General features: G+C 32.4%; 1 protein-coding gene across 3 annotated transcripts in view; it reads left to right on the top strand.

Annotated features, from left to right (window-relative positions):
* ATF2 (activating transcription factor 2) overlaps positions 1–15,676 on the top strand; it is a 70,707-nt gene extending 55,031 nt beyond the window's left edge. For 2 of the 3 annotated variants that reach the window (XM_045520937.2, XM_010960716.3), the window contains exons 13-14: positions 8,468–8,573; positions 13,088–15,676. In XM_045520937.2, the coding sequence (XP_045376893.1) occupies positions 8,468–8,573; positions 13,088–13,314 (333 nt within the window). In that variant the 3' untranslated portion in view covers positions 13,315–15,676. Of the gene's footprint in view, positions 1–8,467; positions 8,574–13,087 lie in introns of those variants that run through there. The other variant, XR_006726926.2, reaches the window with a different exon arrangement.
* The last annotated feature ends 3,272 nt before the right edge of the window (positions 15,677–18,948 follow it).

The following is an 18,948-nucleotide window of genomic DNA, read 5'->3' as shown; positions in this document are numbered from 1 at the left end:
GAATCTTCTATATAATCATAATTTACGATGAGACCTGCTCTCTTCTTATATCTTTAAAGATATCATCATTATAAATGTCTTGTTTAAATGCTTAGGAAAAAGTTTTTTAGCACCAGGCATAGCTTTTAACCTAATGTAAATTTTACAACTTAAAATTTTTTATAATTGAGGCAGATATCTTTTAAAACTAAATTGTTTTTTGAATATTGACATAGTTTTAAAACATGTTTGCAAAACTTACTTTCAACTATTTTAACCACTTAGAACAAAATTAGACATGATTTACTATATCAGAGACTTCAAATATGTACTTACATACTAGGATATGTTAAGAAATAACAAATTATCTGATAAATTCTTATTCAAGAACTATTTTCATAAATTTTTAGAAAAAACTTCTGAATTTTTTTCCTCTTGGAGAAAGTGAAACAGATTATAGATACCAATTTATTTATATACTATAAAATTGGCAATTATTTTCCAGGTTTTTCTGTTAGAATATTAACTATTATCATTTAAATTTTTAAATATTCACATATCATAACAAATGATTTAGGTGGATCAGTGTTTTTCTTTTCTGTTCTTAACTAACACTCTTGAATGACTTGGCTATTTTACAATTGTTTAACATTAAACATAGCATTCTTTGTTAGTCTCAGTTGTCTTACCTGTAGAATAGAGATAATAATGCCTGTTGGTCCTACTTCTCTGGGTTGTTACATAAATCAGTTACATTAGAATGTTTGTAGATATTTTTAAATATATAAATTTTAATTTTAATAGGACAAAATTATCAATATTTTCCCTTGTAATTCGGCTTATTGTGCCTTTTTAAGAAGTAAAAACGTTTGAAAAATATAAAGTGGTATATAAATATATGATATTGTTTTCAGAGTCTTGGACTTCGGGTTGGACCAGTTTCCTGTTTTGACCCATTATAACAGTATTAATAGCTTTTAATGAGATATTGCTATTTCCTTAATTATACTGCAGCACTGGTCACCATTATGACTAGCAGCAGTGCTTTATTATTTCAGAAAACCTTGGAAAATTAAGTGTTCAAAATAAATGTAATCTTTACTTCATTAATCTCATGTTTTTTCCTCCATACAATTTGACTAAAAATCATTATTGTAAAATATGTTATATTTTTATATTTCCTAATTTGGGTAGAAATTTCTTGATTGGAGGAATAGAGGCAAGATTTAACATCTAGGCAAAAGTTAGCTAACGCTATAGTTTCAAAGCATAAACAGAAATGGAATTCAGTAAATCACTAAGTTAAACTCTATAGTTGAACGTAACTTTAGTTAATACCTCAAATTATAAACAGAACAAGTAAAATCAGTATTTTTTTAAACTGAGGTATAGTTGACATATGATATATGTAAGTTTCAGGTGTACAACATCATGATTCACAATTTTTAAAGGTTATACTCCATTTATAATTATAAAATATTGGCTATATTCCCTGTGGAACAATAGATCCTTGTAGCTTATTTATTTTGTAATAGTAGTTTGTACCTCTTAATCCCCTACCCCTATCTTGCTCCTCCCCACACCTCTCTCCCCATTGATAAGCACTAGTTCTCTGTATGTTTCTTTTTTGTTATATTCACTAGTTTTATTTTTTCGATTCCACATATAGGTGATATCATATGGAATTTGTCTTTCTCTGACTTATTTTAGTAAGCATAAAAATCTATTTTTAATCATTAATAATTGAGTGATGATGGCATCATGGTTAGGTAAGAAAGTGTTCTTAGAGATGCATACCAAAATATGAAGGTAGGTGAAATGATGTGTTATCAGGGATTTAAAAAATACCTTTGCAAAAAAGGGAGAGAGTAAGATCTTTCCGCATGTCCTAACTTGGGAAGGTATCTGTAACATATTGTTGTGGGCAAAAAGAAAGTTGCTGGAGACAGCCCAAATGTCCTTCAATAGGTAAATCGTGGTATTATTCAGCCATAAAAAGGAATGAAAGTACATGCCAAAATGTGCACGAACCTCAAAACGTTATGCTTAAGTAAAAGAAGCCACACACAGAGTCATTTATATGAAATACCTAGAATAGAGACAAAATTCAAACTGGTAGTTGCCTGGGACTAGGTGAGGAGGAAATAGGGAGAAACTGGTTAGTAGGCAAGCGGTTTTACTTTGAAGTGACAGAAGTATCTTTTAAGTAGATAGAAGTATCTTTTAACTAGGGTGGTGGTAGCACAACATTGTAGATGTACTAAACGCTACTGAATTGTTCACTTGAAAATGGGTAATTCTATGTTATGGGAATTTCACCTCAATGAATTACTCAAAAGTTGCATACTAAAATGTATGGCACAATTCTTTCTCATTAATAAAAGGTTTATAGTAAGAAGGATAAATGTGCAGGTGTGAAAGTTGGTATAGAAATGAATCTTTAAATGTAGGTAAAAATTTAAGAATGACATGTACCAGCATGTAACAGTGAAGAGGGGGTTGGAAAGCATGAATAGTTTGGGAAGAAAGGTTACTTCATTTATGACTTTCTCTTTTTTGTTTCAAATGGATATGTGATTTTTTATTTTCTGTTGTTTCTCAAGTATTTTTCATATAAAATAAAAACAGTTTTTAAAAAGTGACATTCTAGTTTTCAGAGTATAAAGAGTTAATGTGCTTATAATGGATTCTGGGAAGAAAAAATTTCATTGAGTCGCCCAACAGCAGAACCGTTAACTGTGAAGAACAGGACGACTTGTAAAGAAAATTGCATGTCAAAGAAATAATTAAACTCTATGTGAAAACATTCATCAGTTCTACATTTCCTTAATAATCCTTCACGTGACATACAGGCTTAGCTGATCAGTGTAGTGGGCAGTAATGACCCATGCTTACTTATATATTATATATAATAAAAGATTTAATGAGTGTTGAGGTATGACTGTTCATATTTTTACCAAATATATATTAGGTTTTAAAGAAAATACTAATTATTCAACATTATTGCCCCACTCACTGAATTTAATTATATTTTAGCTTTCTAGAATCATTGCTTAAAAGAGCAGTTTCATTAAACTGTATTTAGAGACATTTATGGTAGGTAATCTAGACCAAGAATTGGATACTGTTGGTTATAAACTATTATATTTTAAAAGGTAATATATGATTTTGTCTTTTACTTGAAATGGTTTTAACCGTGTTATGTCTTTGTCTTTCAGCTATATTCATTTTGGGGATTAGTTTTCAGTTTACAATTTCAGCGTTACCTTTATGAACAAAAGGCAGGCTCTTCTCTTTACTAACAAGAACTCCTTAACAGTTACTCTGGATAAAACCTGGAGACTTTGTTGTGGATTTTGCTTTCAAAACTTAGGAACTGCAAAATGAGTGTGGAGTGGAAGTTTAATAAATTAATAGAAGCACTCTTACTTAGCAGGATACGTGAGGAGTTTTCACTCATAAGTTAATGATATGGAAAAGGTTTTGTTTATTGGTCCATTGACTTAAAGGGAATAGGGTTCAAATCTTTTATTCCTGGTAACTAAACAATATTTTATTTGAGTATATATCACTTAAAATAGAAAGGAATGATGGCAATTGGGAGATGCTGTACAATACCTGTTTGTTTTAATTCTAGAAAAAAATATTCTGTAACTGTCTTCCTTTTCTCCTCCTGAGTTTTTAACTATATTCTAGAGGGGGAAAAGGGTAATAGTGATGACAGCTATACCTCATGCATTTTATTCTGAGTACTTCTTTTTACTAGCCTTTACTAAAAATCTTCCCAAGCCTTTACTTCCCCATCTGTCAACTCAGAATAAGTGCTATTTTGAAGATCACATGAGAGAGGGTATAGAAAAGTGTGTTGTAACTACACTATGCAAATGCTAGTTATTTATTATTCATTCTGTCATTAAGCATCTATTGTGTGCAGTGCATGTTATTAGACACAGTGAAAAAAGACATTGTCCTTGCACTTACAGAATTTGTGGTCTGGCAGAGAAGACAGACATGAAGTAAGTAATTAAAGTATGAGAATAGGAGAAGAGTCATTCCCATTCATTTTGCAGAGTATTTCCAAAATACTAAAAACCCTGTCATCTTCTTTTCTGTTGTTATAGATAAAAATTAAAGAACTATTTTGTTCTGAAGTGTAAGGTTCTGCATCCATGACAGCACTTGGAACTTGTGGTGAGAAGTTAAGATACTTAACCACTGATTTTTGTGAAGACTAAAAATGAAAACTATCTTTAGCAATGAGAAATTTCCCAAAGAAGAAACTATCCAATATTATTTCTTTAATTTGGTGGATAGTAGCTGAACTAGAAACTCTAAGATCATTAATTCATGGAATCCCGGTCATCAGTCTGTAGCCAGATATCAGTGAAAAGTTTTGATTGATTAATCAGTTGGCTATCCTGTTATTATTTCATCAGTCTGATCTGCTTCAGACAAACTGTAAAAATAATATATTATTTTTTCACCAGTATGTAATTAACCTTTGAGTAACTACAAATAGAGTCGAGCAATGATACAGACAATGCCAAAATAATTGACATTTTATTTTAGACCATAATAATAATTTTCTTCAGCATCTACTTTATCCTACCAAATACATTTTACTTTGACAAAAAAAAAAAAAATCAATAATTGCTCACATCTGAATGGGACTTCAGTGTTTTCAAAATGTTTTCATAAAGTCTCAAGTTATTTAACTTCATCTTCAGAATGACCCAGGAAGATAATTAACATATTCTACAAATATACTAATAACAAACAGACCAGAGGGCTTTGGAGGCTGAATCCAATTAAAATCCAGTCTGAAATAAGCCAAATAGATACAAGAGGTATAAATATTTCTTACTCATTTAATATTAAATCTATTTATGACTCAACATTTATCCCCTTCAGATTCACTTTGCCTTAAGCAAACTGGTTTTATATATTTATGTAAATACAGATATGTGTGTGTGTGTGTGTGTGTCTATTTCGGCTTTCTTTTTTTTCCACCCTGAGGTCTCTCCATAGGATCTTCAGGAGTCTTCTCATTATACGTATGTAGGCAGTTCTCTCTGATTCTGTTTCCAGTCTTTCTGTGTCAAAAAATTTCAGAATTAAATTCATGATTTACACAACTACTTTATCTAAATGTTGTCTAGCTCTATGTTTAAGTCCTTTATACATATGGGTATGAGACTATAATTTTGAATATCTAGATTAATTTGTTGAATTTTACTACATTTATCATAAATGACTTAAAAAACGCTGGCCAGGCTTTAGCCTCTTCTGTCGGATTCTGCCTAATGTAAAGGTTATATCCCTGGATGAGCCTCCTATTTTCAGCCTCTCCTTGACCTGATGTTGGCCACCAGCACATGCTCACACTTAGGACTCTACAGCTCAGCTAAATCCACTTCCTTCAAGGTTCAGCCCTCTCTCATACCTAATCAGCACTCCCAACTTGTTTGCTTTGCAGTATTTCTCACAATCCCAATTCTTTCCTAGCAACGATGTCCCATTTGCTGCTTTCAGTCTAGTGCTGATATGAATTTTTAAAGAAATTGAGTATTAGGATACAGTAATTCAAACTACTAATTTAACCTTTCAATCAAAAATCACTTTTGAGCTTCAGGATCATCATTAGGAAAATCTCTTATCATTGTAAAACATTTTAGATCAGGATGTTGTAAAAGATTGGACTAAATTTCTATTGAGCATACACCTTGAATTTGTTGGGGTTTTTTTCCTTACCATTTCTGTCATTTAGAAGGCATAGCGGGAAAAATTCAACTATTTGAATTTTTGATAAAGAACAGTGTACTTGTGCAGTATTTCACTTAGGTATATATAAATTATATTAAAATGTTAAAAAGTTTTTAATTTCCTCTTCTACTCCAGTTCTTTTTTCAGTTGTTTGTTAAGTGTGACTCCAGTTAAATTCAGTTAACACTAATATAAGTTGTAACAGGAGTCAAATACCTTACCTCTTCAGTCCTTAATGTTCATTACCCATTGTTAGCTAGTGGCGTCTTTTCATTTGTTCACTTATTAATGGACCAGGTAGTCTAATTAGATGAACAACCATAATACCACCAATTGTTAAGTTTGAAATACAGAAATTGATATTCCATTTATTAGTTTCAAACCTGTCTATTTAAAGAGATTTTGAATATGCATATATATTTAATTGAGTGCAAAGGAATATTGTTTTAGTGGTTAATCCTCAGAGTTATTTAAATCAGCTGTTTTGTATCAGTTCAGCTCATAACTGCTCAGGAATTTATCTAACACAGCATTTTGTTTTATAGTAAAATGGTTTATGATGAATGCCTATATAGAGTATTTAGGAGAGAAGGCATCTGATTTTTAAAATTCTATAATTGAGATAATGCTATAAAATATGCCAGTTTTTATTTTCTGACTGAGATATGTTGGTGAGATTGTTGACAGTAAATAATGAAATTAGGACCCTGGACCATTTTTATATTATTTAAGCTATTTCATTTCACCTTTGGTATTTTTTACCTCCTGGAAATAGATTTGAGAGAAGACCATGGTAATTCTATGTATTCAGTCTATGCCAGACTATGGGCTATGCTTTTGGAATACAAGAGCAAGATAATCCCTGCCCTTGAAAAATTCCCAATCTGGCAGAGGTGGCAAACAAGTAAACCAAAAATTACAATCTAGTGTGATAAGTACTACGTAAATACACACATACATATATGTATATATGGCTGTGGGAGCACAGAAGTGGACTAACTTCTTTTCCTATGCATATTTATACCATATTGTACTGAGTCGACTCTTTAAAGATAAGTGGAATAATTAGCAAGGCGTTCTAAATGGAGACAGCAGTATATATTTAATTATTATGAAATTTCTTTTTTTATAGGTCAAAATGATTGTTTTGCTTATTTAATAGATTCAAACTAATGCAAAGGGTGGTCACAGGTAACAGATGATAAGAAATTATGTATTTCTCACTAAAAATACACATCTAGCCCTATTTCATATTACAGAAATTGAGAGAAACTTGTAGACATGAGTCTCAAAATCAAGCTGACACAGCAGGAAAAAGAAACTTTTTTGCATAATATATATTCGATTATTCATAATATGGTTTCTCATAAATAGTGCCATTAATAAAGAGCTGTAATTAGCAGTATTGACACTAATGACTTCAGTATTCCATAGAAATTAGTTTTCTAAATAATAGGTTATTTTTTAAAGCAAAACTTCTGACTTTTCCCTTTTGTACTTTAATCACTATACACCCATTTTTGTCTCAGATACAATATTTTAAATATAATTTACTTTTTATTAATGGTTCAGAGTTATTGTGAGCATCAGTTTCTGTTCTGTGCTTAATACATTGTTAGTTTGTTGTTGGGGTGTGAGGAACTATTTGACTCAACAGACTTGCCTTTAGATTGCTTAACTTTTATTCTTTTGATTTGTATTTTTCTGTCAAGGAGGCCTAATGAGTCTATATTATTTTATATACAGTTTTCTAGTTAAGAGATTTAGGGATAGAAAAAGAAGTGCCTGCACTTTTATGTACACCTGTTTGCTGTTTTTCATTTAATTTTGGGTTCATGGATGAAATCTGAATAAAGTTAATGTAAGTTCAAATAAGTAGAAGTGTTTGTAAGTTAAGATTTTTTAATGTTAATAATTTATTAAATTCATAGTATTTCTAACTCTTGAGTATTTGGTAGTTATCACTAATTTATGTGTTAATATTTTGGGGTGACCCAAGGGAATTAATTGGACTCTCTCAATTTGGAACTTTAATGTAGAATCTACCAGATTAATGCATCCAAAGCAAAGGCTGAACTGCTCATTCTGTAATAAGGGGTAGGACAAATCACCATTGATTTCAGATTTAAATTTAGATGGGTACAAATGGCCTAGGTAAAAGGCAGCTCAGCCATGTAGACATTGACTCTGTGTCCAGCACAGTACCTGGCAATGCAGTGTAGGTATCCATGACTCATTGGTTATTGTGTTTTCCCCTATGGGGCTTTCCCTAGCTTCTAGAAAACTGCTTAGTTTAGTTTCCAAGATAAATTTTTTTATTTCCAAATGAATAGAGTCAGTGAAATTTTATCCTGACTCCCTTGATACTTCTGAGTTTTCAAATAATCAGAGGAGCATGTAATATATGTAAAATAAAAATAGCTCTGATAGGTTAACCTGTAGTATGTAAACAGTCCCAAGGCAAATGATAATGTAAAAAACTTTGAGAAATGCTATCCAGTTGTGGTATTATTTGAATTTTATGAAAGTTGTAGGTTTTATACAAATACTAAAATATAAAAGCTGATATGTGCTGATTAAAGACATTTAAGCAGCATACTATGTTTATTCCATGGTATTTTTTTTTTAAGATGTCCAATTTTCATATCATAATTGTCACTTGTTTTAAACAGTAAAAAATGTTTAGTCTGATGCTGGTAAGGTACAAAAGTTGTTTCTTCTCCAGAGTGAAGTCACCCTGCTGAGAAATGAAGTGGCACAGCTGAAACAGCTTCTTCTGGCTCATAAAGATTGCCCTGTAACCGCCATGCAGAAGAAATCTGGCTATCATAGTGAGTAATGTTCCATTACCTATAGCCTTAGGCTACATCAGTGAAATACTGCCAGAGTGAACCAAGCTACCATTAAAAAATTGGAAACTGCAATTCTAATATTTAATATTAAATATCACAGCTTCTGCAAGGTTATTATGGAATGGGGGATATACTTAGAATCTGGAGTTTTTGAATTTTTCTATTTTTTTCTAGAGATTACTATAGATCAACAAAATGGATTAGTTAATCATTTAAAATATTATAAATATTACATAAGTATAAGTACTGATGATATTTTATCTTTGCAGATTAACACTTTTCTTAGATTGACAGAGTGAAAACACTACTTCTTTTCCAGCCTCCACCTTCACTTGACAATATGTAGCAGATCCTGTTGTTACCGTATCAGATCCTATTGTTCTTTCTTAGATATCAGCATTGTGCAATTTTATTGTTCTGAATCTTCATGTTGAATCTTCTAGTTACTCATAAAAATACTAAAAGAGAACAGTATTTAAATTATCTGCTTGTAAGTTTCCTGTTAAATATTTCCCCCCCAAATGAAATTCTTCTGTTTTCAGCATTTTAGAGGTTAATAGTGTTTTTTCCTTCTTGTAATGTCCTTTTTTGATAAGATGCACGCTGTTGGAACCAGCTGTTACTTTTGAATAAATGGCCAATTTTGTCCACCGTACACAAATTTGTAACAAATAACAGAGCTGGGAATGCATTAGGCAACATTCATAATATATAACCCACAGCTTTCATTTTTATGATTTAGTGATATTTCAGGATATTTGTAAATGTGAAGACTGTTTCAACCATATGTATCCACTTCATTTTAATTTGCCAGTGTCAGTAATTCAAAAGAAAGAAACATTTTGTATTGGATGCAAACAGTTCCTCAGGTGCTCACGATAAAACTTAATGGCCACCATCTTTACTTGTAGTCATTGTAAGCAGTTTCATCAGAATGGGCAATATTTTTTAATTTAAAAGATTCAGTAGATTTAGCAACTCTCTATTGCCATATATATTTAGAACATTGATTTTTGTCAGTTTTGAGCAAATAAATCTCAGTCCTTTGATGTCTAGTCATTTTGACAGAATGGTGAAACACATTGTGGAGTAAATTGGAACCATATAGAAATATGTTTAGGGTTTGTATTAACAATGATTGCTGCAGGGATGAGGCCATTATGGCTCCCATCTGATTTAACAACATAATTTCCTTTAGAAGCTACTGAGTTCAGCATTATGCATACATGATTTTCTTAACAAGAGAGCTCTCTTGAATTTTGATAGTTCAAAAAGAAGAAATACGCAAGTGACTATAAAATAAGAAGGAAAATTAACTCTTAAGTTGCATTCAATTCAAAGTTATCTTCAATTTTTTAATCTTAGTTAATTTATTGGATAGCCCCAACAGTTTTATATCTCTGTTATTCAGGCAATATATGCCCAGCAATGCAAGCCAATTTTTTTTTTATTTTAAGTAATAAAGACTATTTTTAAATGTATTGATGTATGGATTTATATACTGTATCCTCAAACTGACTGAAAAATCTAGGTAACTAAAATTTTTAGTGACAGTATACTAGGTTGTGAAGATCCAATAAATGAAGTTTGAGGTTTCTGAAATTTTTCCACCTTTTTTCCCTGTCTAGTTATCTAGATAATCAAATTGAGATAAGTATAGTTCTTGCATAAAATTAGTTCTCTTCAGCTCCTGGGAGATAATGTGATTTTGTAGAAATTTCTAAGTAACTTGTTTTCAATTTTGAAACCTTTGGGGGAAAAAAAATCTGACTTCTCTGTTGTTTAATAGTTAAGGTAAATACAGAGATAAAGTTAATATTTAAATATTGGAGAAAATGTGGAGAAATTCACAAATACCTAACACTACTTATCATATTGTACCACACAGCAATTGCTAATGGTGATGAGCTGTAATACTAGTTAATTCTTTCAAAACATTGTGATAGAAAACTAAGATTTAGTAGAAATTAAGGAATATTATAAAATCTTTCAGGTAAAAGTGACAGTATAAAGTCACAGTCATAGGGTCTCTGTTTTAACACTAGAAGTCCCACATCCTAGGAAACTCCTCAGTCATGGGAAAACCATGACAGTTGTTGACCTTAAAAGTCACACTGTATAAAACGTGAATGAAAATATGGAAACATTCTTACTATTTGGGTTCCATGAAGAATAAAACACAAGAGTAATCTTATTGCCATGAATTTGTATTCTCTAGATCTCTGGGCGTAATTAATGGTGCATTATAGTTGTTTCTGTAAACGTAAGTGGGAAGGAAAGCTTCTTGGGCCCTAAATTTAATTGCAAGCTTGTATTTTCATTAACGAATATATATATATACATATATAAAAACATTGGTAGAGAACCTCAAAAGGAATGAATTTTCAAACAGCTGGTTTCTTTTAGCTTAAGTAGGGCTGAAAATGATACTGAGTGCAGTAAGATCTCTTGCATCTTTCTAGTGCTTGTGATTATACTAGTAATTTTTCTCCCCTTACCATCTAGAACTGGACGTAGGTGCAGCTCTATCACATTATAAAGGTATTTATACACAAATTTATAATTCTATAATTTATAAGTGAGTACCTGATTCTTCGTACAGCCTGAAGATCTGCTTTACCTAATTTTGAAAGCCTGAGATAAAAGTATTTGTCCCTTACAACTTACTGTTTCACTTCGAGTAATTGCCTCCACTCTATATTTACATTTCCTTACACCATTCATCACGTATCAGCCTCTTTATTGTTGAAAGCTAGTCTATTCCCTAGAACTTAACATTGAGAGAAAGGTCAGTTTGTTGTCCTGTCGAATAATGGTGAAATAGAGGGCTTTTTACTATTCTCTCCTTTTAAACTGTCATTCTCTAGTGTTTTCTTTGAACATGTAACAATTGTATTGGCTGTTTAACTAAATTGTAAATATTTTATAGCATTCATTATTGCTTGATCAGAAAAGTATCCTTTCTGCTTTATATATTTTATAAAGGATTACTGATTGTGATTTTTTTTTATTGTATCTTGAGATCACATTTTTATCCAGTGGTGTAGTTTTGCATTTAAAGCAGATTTATAGAGAGGATGAGATTCTCATTGATGTATTTTAAAACCTGCTTTCCAAAAATGCATGCATTTGAGGCAAATGTGTCAAAATTCCATAAGGGCTACTATATTTTAGAAAACCCTCAAAATGAAGAATTGTATTTGAACTAAAGTTGTGCTTGTCAGGTTCCTCCCCTTCTGTCTTTTACATTATAAATCATAGGGTAAGTCCTGCTTCATAGGGTCCATAGTCTTTTAATAATTGCCTTTCAGAATGAGCACCTGGCCATCAGTAGGCAGGCCAGTATGCATTCTCAGATTTGATAGAGAGCCTGCTTATTGTCACTTCTAAACACTAAATAAAAATTATTTTAATGCCAAGTGCAAAATGTAAGGCTCAAAAGAATACATCCAGTATGATACTATTTTTAGAATTTTCAAAAGTAAAGAAAGCTAAATGATACTGTTTAGGGATACATACCTTTTGGTAAAACTTCAAGGGAAAACAAGTGAACGGTAGAAGAAATATGTATCAGAATGGTGATTACCTTTGGTGAGGAGAGGAGCCTCCAGGAAGCATCCGTGATATTGGCAGTGTTCTCTTTACTGGGGGCTGGGTTCACAGGTGTTCATGCTGTCATTGTGCTCAACCTACATACACTGTGACTATGTGTGTGTTGTGCATATCAAATGTTTCACTAAATGAAATTACTGGATTTTCTCTTCTGTTAAAATAAGAAACATGTAGATTTGTTGTTCAGGCCTAGAAATTGGTAGATTTATTTTCATAAATATTTAGAACGCCCTTTCCTGAATATCTTCTCAATTACCGTATCTAGAGTTTTATATGGATTTTTATTTGAATCTCAATTAATTCATGCAGCTATAACAGCTGGTGGCATTTAGAGTCTAAATATTGCTTATTCTCATGTGTATGCATCATTAGAATCAGGTGTTGTAATCATCCGTTGCTGCAGTAGATGGAAAGTCAGCCAGAATAAATACTCTGCAGAGGGAATTATTTGAAGATATAATTTGTGTATAAGAATTCATTTTGTTTATGCATATGGTTATACCTTTTTTTTAATCTTTTAATAAGAATCGCATGTAGGCAAACAGACTGTGTTGCTGGATAAGTGTTTGACTATATCTATAGGAGACCTGTCTGCCAAATTCCTACCCAATTTTCTTCAACACAATTTAGCAAATAATTCTTCAGCTCCGTTTTATGTGGCACTGGGCACTGAGGTGTTTCCCATGCTCCTGTTGTGCCCTTATTCAGCCTGTTGCAGGCAAAGCTACCTACTTGGTGACTTTCAGCAACCTTTCAATTACTCAGTTCCAACTTCTCTAAATATCTGATTTTGTAAAATGCCTTCTAACTTTTTATTCTGTGTTTTGACTCAACCTTACAGCTATTTTAGGAAACTGAGTAATTTTCCTTTTTCCACTCAGCTGCTGATAAAGATGATAGTTCAGAAGACCTGTCAGTGCCAAGCAGTCCACATACTGAAGCTATCCAGCACAGCTCTGTCAGCACATCCAATGGAGTCAGTTCAACTTCCAAGGCAGAAGCTGTAGCCACCTCAGTCCTCACCCAGATGGCGGACCAGAGTACAGAGCCTGCACTTTCGCAGATTGTTATGGCTCCTTCCTCCCAGTCACAGCCCTCAGGAAGTTGATTAAAAACCTGCAGTGCAGCAGTTTTAGATACTCATTAGTGACTTCAAAGGGAAATCAAGGAAAGACCAGTTTCCATTTATGCGAAATCTGTGGTTGTAAATTTTTTTTTTTTTACTTGAAATTAAATTTGGCTCTAAAGTTGGTGTAGCAGCAGTTAATGATCAGACTGAACAATAGTTTTTAGTCTCTGGAAAAAGACTGATTTTTCTTTTTTTTTATAAATATTGTTAGGTTTATTAATTTTTCTGTGCTCAATGTAAAAATTGTATTATAATTCATTGTGGTTTATTTCACTTTTAATTTGGTGGTGTTTTAATAAATGGGGGTGTTACTGAATCTCTTTTCCCACTTCCATTTCTTTTGACCACCTCTGAACCCTCAGTTGTGATGGTAGTGTTGTTACATCATTTATACCAAAGTTCTGCTTAGTCCCTATTGACTTTGTAATGGTAACAAGGTCATAAAGCACTAGCAAGAGAAAGATAGAAATTTGCTTTTAATCTTTTTGCCTTTTATTTTGCACATTATGCAAAAGGAAGAACAAGTGAGTGAAACATGGTAAAAGACATACAGTGCTTTTATGCACACTCAAATTAAATGAAGATCAATAATAGTGCATTTTCTTTTTAACATTTTAAGTAGGCATGAATTGTGGAATCCTTTATCATTTCAAAAATGACTATTTTTCAAGTCTTAAATTCAGTATTTTTAAACCCTTTGTTTTGAGGCTATCAAAATATGAAATTATATAATGTATGATACAGGGTTATCAGATATCTAATAATTTTTTGAAATTAGATTTTTGGGTTGGTCTTTTTTTTTTTGCAGCTTTCAGGTTTCAAACTGAGACGTTTATGCATAATCAAGGTATGGTTGCCAGAAAAGCCTAAAAATTATTACTTAGAAAATTTAAGACTGTTTACCCCCATTGTCTTGTACTTGCAAGCTAACTTGTACTTATTCTTGTGAAAGCACTGTCATCTTTTAGTAGCAAATTTTGATAATGTTTCTTGTGGGAAAAAATCAGTATCTATCTTTAGAACAATGTAATTATAATGTGGGAAACAAGAGTGAGTGAGAGAGAGGGTGTGAGAGAGAGAGTGAGTGAGTGAGTGAGTGAGTGAGTGAGTGAGTGAGTGTGTGTGTGTGTGTATGTCTTTCAGTAGTTTATGCCAGCAATCTTTGCTTGAATGTTTAACGATGCCTTCAGTGTGATGCTGGCCAATAGATGATTGCAATTTAAAAATGTCATTACTGTGCAGGCTTGGATAACTAACATTCCATGATGTAGTTTGTTTCTGATGAGATGATTGTAGGTACACTTTTCTCATTATCCAATCATCTGTGGGATACTGAGTTTTCTAATGTGCCATTATCTATTTTTATTCTGCAGTTATGTTCAAAATACAGTACAATATTTTAAAATAGATGAAATTGTTAAAAATAAAAAAGTAGTAGACGTGTGTAAGAAAACTCTGTAAAATAGTTATGAGTCCTCCCCAGTAGCAACTTCTGGCGTTCAAACAGGATTCCATTGTGTAAATATCTGTAATGCATTTATAGTAAGTTGTGTAGTTTTTTCTGCATCCCTACTACACTATTTGCTAAAGTCTCAGAGCCATCGCCTAATGAGACTGACATTTAAAAACCTGTATGGAATATCCTTGATAATTCAAGGAAATATCCCACCTGCCTAAGTTCCAAACTGGGAAACATTCAGATTATACAAGTGACATTTCAGGACTTTCAGATATGAAGATAATAGGAATTTAATTGTTTGGCTTATTAAAAATGAGAGCATTTTTAGTTGATAATTCTACTTCTAAAATTTTTTTATTTTTAACTGATTTTATAATTTTCAGGTAATCAATTTCTAATCATGATTTTGCCATATTAATGCTAAGGAGTTGATCTCAAAGGCACAAAATATGAATTCTGCAAGAAGGCTATTTTTATTCTAGCTTGGATGGGTTAGATAAAGCCTCAATTTTTCACTCTCCTAAGTCCTTCAGTGCATTTTTCTTTCATTTTGTTATTTATGCAAGTTAAAGTTCTTTGGTAACAGGAATTCTTGCAACTGTAAAATAAAACTAAATAGATGTAAGAAGTCATGTAAACGGTTAATGAGCTTATTACCAAGGTTAGCAAAACTTTCATTGTAAATCAGTCTGTACTCAACAAATAAAAATCATTATTAGTTGTAAAAACACAAATTCCATTTTGACTTTCAGGGTGTCACACTACTTCTGTACCTAGCATTTCGAGTCCTTATATTTGCAATGTTACACAAACTGTACTATTTTCTTTTATGTGCAGTTTGCATGAGTAAACCATCAGAGAATAAATTCTATCTTTAAATTATGTTTATAATTTGCTTGTTCTTACCTATCTTTCATAAAGTAACATCACCTGATAATGATGCTTTTCTCCTTCAGAGTGTTTATTACCTGAGAAGAACCTGATATTCTTTCTATTTCTGTGGTAAAATTTATTCCTTCTCAAAGATCTTTCAGCTGCAGGGTGCTCAGGTCTCTTTCCTCTTCCCTGCCTTCACTTTAAGCCCCATTCATACACCATGAACCTTTATGTCTCCAGCACTGAGCCTTCCCTTAGCCACACGCAGAGCCACACACAGATTCACCAGCCATTGATGTCTCTTGGTGACTGCCTGACAAAACATCTCAGAATATCTCTGACACTGAACTCTAATCTTCCCTCACCCTGCCTTCAAACACACTCCTCCCATAATGTTTCATAAATCAATTGATGACAACTCCATCCTCCCAGTTGCTTAAGCCAGAACAACCGTGTTCTCATCCTTGATTCCTCTCTCTTCTCATAGTCCGCATCCAACCCACCAAGAAATGCTATTTGCTTTACCTTCCAAATACAGAATTCAACCACTTCTCACCATTTCCAGTGTTATCACCCTGATCTGCACCTTCATCATTCCCCACCCAGGTTACTACTGTATTTACTTTATAATCCTCTCCTCTCTTCCACCCTGCCTATACAGCCCATCCTCAGCACAGCAGCTACAGTGAAGCTTTTCAAATATATATCAGGTTACAGCACTCCCCTGCTCCAAATTCTAGAGCGGCTCCTCATTGCATTCAGAGCTGGAGTCCTTACAGTGGCCTACAAGATGCTCTGTTCCCCCATCCACATCCTGTTATATCTCTGACCTCATCTCCTACCACCTTGTTTCATTCAGTGAATGTTTAAGCGCAACTAGGTGTCAGTCATTGTTCTAGGCACTTGGATTAATTACACCAATAGCCAAAACGTAAAAACCCCTGCCTTTGTAAGGCTTAACATTCTGAGAAAGGAGAGGGGGATGTTGGAAAACAACACAGTAAATTAAGTACATCATCTTAGATGTTAGAAGGGATAGTGCTAAGTGAAGAAACAGACCTACCAGTTTTGCTGGAGAGCGCTGGAGTTTCAGTCTTCTCAGATTGAACCAATCTGAAGAGATGCAAAGAGTCACATGGCTATTTTTTATTTTAAGGTACACATTCCAACAAATGTGCTTAATCTAAATTACATAATAGTAGGTAAAAGATTTCATGAAGACAAACTATGTCACAAAGTTTGATGAATGATCTATTAAAATATCACACTCATTTGCTTTGACTTATTTCAGAGGACAGAAAAGATAATCTCTTGTTTCTAGCATGTACTTACTGTTAAGTGTAGTTTTGCTAATTCTCCATCTCTGAAACTATAGAATTTGATGCTTGACACTAGTAATTTATTTGTGAGAATATAATTATGGAAGAATCCTATTTACTGCTAGGCCTTCATCTTATAAAAATATACACATACAGACACACACACACAAAAATACCTAGAGAACAGTTATCAAAGCCATTCATTCTAAAAGAAAGATATTTAGAAATTTTTAATCTGACATTTCTAGATTATCTTGACCATAGGTACTTTTAAAGCAATTAAAATACCATTTTTGTGCCTGATGTAATTATGAAAAGTCATGTCTTTAAACTTTTTAATAACTGCAAATAAATTTCTGTAATTCTCATATATATATATTTTTAAGTGTAGTAGGTCTTTCTGAACTATACAAATTGAGACTTGGGTGTTCGTTGAGTCAAAGTATTAAGATCCTTCTGTGTAAGAAAAAAATCACAAAATGTAGAATAAAGACCTTTCTGGAGAAATAAATAGCCCTTCCATTTAAGTAAATGGTGAGTTGCCAATTACCTATTTCCATAGAAAAAGTATGATGGTGAAAATGTTTCCAACACTAAAGGAGTTATTAGTTCTGAAATAGCAAAGGCCATGTGACACTGGAACCTACAATAAAAGAAATTATGCATAATTTTATTCTATTGTAGCAGTCTACGGCAACAAATGTTAATTACAAAATTATCAATTATGTCAGAGCACTCAAACTAGCAGGGTTCTGTTATTCACCATGGGGCAGTGAGTTGTGTCTATTTTCCTCAAATAGACAGGCAAATTTTTCCAATGGCTTTATGAGAAGAAGATGTCATTTGTACCCTTGTCATGGTCACAGTGCTTCCCTTGCCTCATTTTGCATTAGATTTAACACTTAAAACATCATTCCTTGAGCTAGAATTTTTTTTAACAAAACAGTTGCCATGGTTTTATCATGCATTTCTTCAGTTATTTGGGAAAGTATTTGATTCTGAATTTCATTTTTAACTATCAAATAAGTCAAATAAAGGTAGGTTTACTTTAGTCACTTAATTTTCGTAGGTTTTGCTACCTACAGAAGTAGACAGAAAAGGAGATTGTTCCCCCAAAAGAGCTTTTTAAAATTATTTTTGCTTTAATAATTTTTAAAAGGATGTAAATTTATTAACACTAAGGGGAAAATGACAGTCAAAACTCCTATTATTTAACAGTTGTTTAGCAGTGAGACAAAGACAGGAGATTGAAAACATGGCATGTTAAACATGTAGACAGAGGGAATTTCATAAATTTAAATAAATAGGAAAAGAAGAAAGGCTGAAAATGAGCTAAGTATCTTAAGTTATAAAAAAAAAAACAAGAAAACGCAAAAAATAGATTAGAAAAAGGAAAATAAAAGTGGAAATTAATATTAATAAAGAACAGTAGAGAGGAGCAATAACACCCAAATTTGGTTTTGAGGAAAGGAAGGTAGGGAAGGAGGAAGAAACAAACTCCTGAGGAAGAAATGATTTAAAAATTTAAAAGAAAGGATATGTATGGTTAGATGCTTTTCCATATATAGTGTTATACTTCAATAAAGTTTAAAAAATTATAACCAAAAAAGCACAAGTAAACATGTTAGGAAGGAATGGGGATTAAATTCCACAGAGACATAAAACAGCTGAGTATCAACTCTACAGTCCTGGTTTAAGAACCTAAGAAAAAGAATTTTTTAGAAAATGTAACATCCAAAATTCACAAATATGTGGAGATTAAACAACATGCTACTGAACAACTAATGAGTTAAAGAAGAAATCTAAAGAGAATTTTAAAAATATATTAAGATAAAATGGAAATACAACATACCAAAAATTATGAGATGCAGCAAAAGCAGTTCTGAGCAGGAAGATCATAGTGATAAATGCCTACATCAAAAAGAAAGAGAGGAAGAAAGAAAGAAAGAAAAAGAAAGT

This window comes from Camelus bactrianus, chromosome 5 (genome assembly GCF_048773025.1).
Source record: "Camelus bactrianus isolate YW-2024 breed Bactrian camel chromosome 5, ASM4877302v1, whole genome shotgun sequence".
Taxonomy (NCBI): Eukaryota; Metazoa; Chordata; class Mammalia; order Artiodactyla; family Camelidae; genus Camelus; species Camelus bactrianus.
The sequence above is the reverse complement of the archived record's forward strand: the minus strand, read 5'-3'. Positions and strand labels throughout refer to the sequence as shown.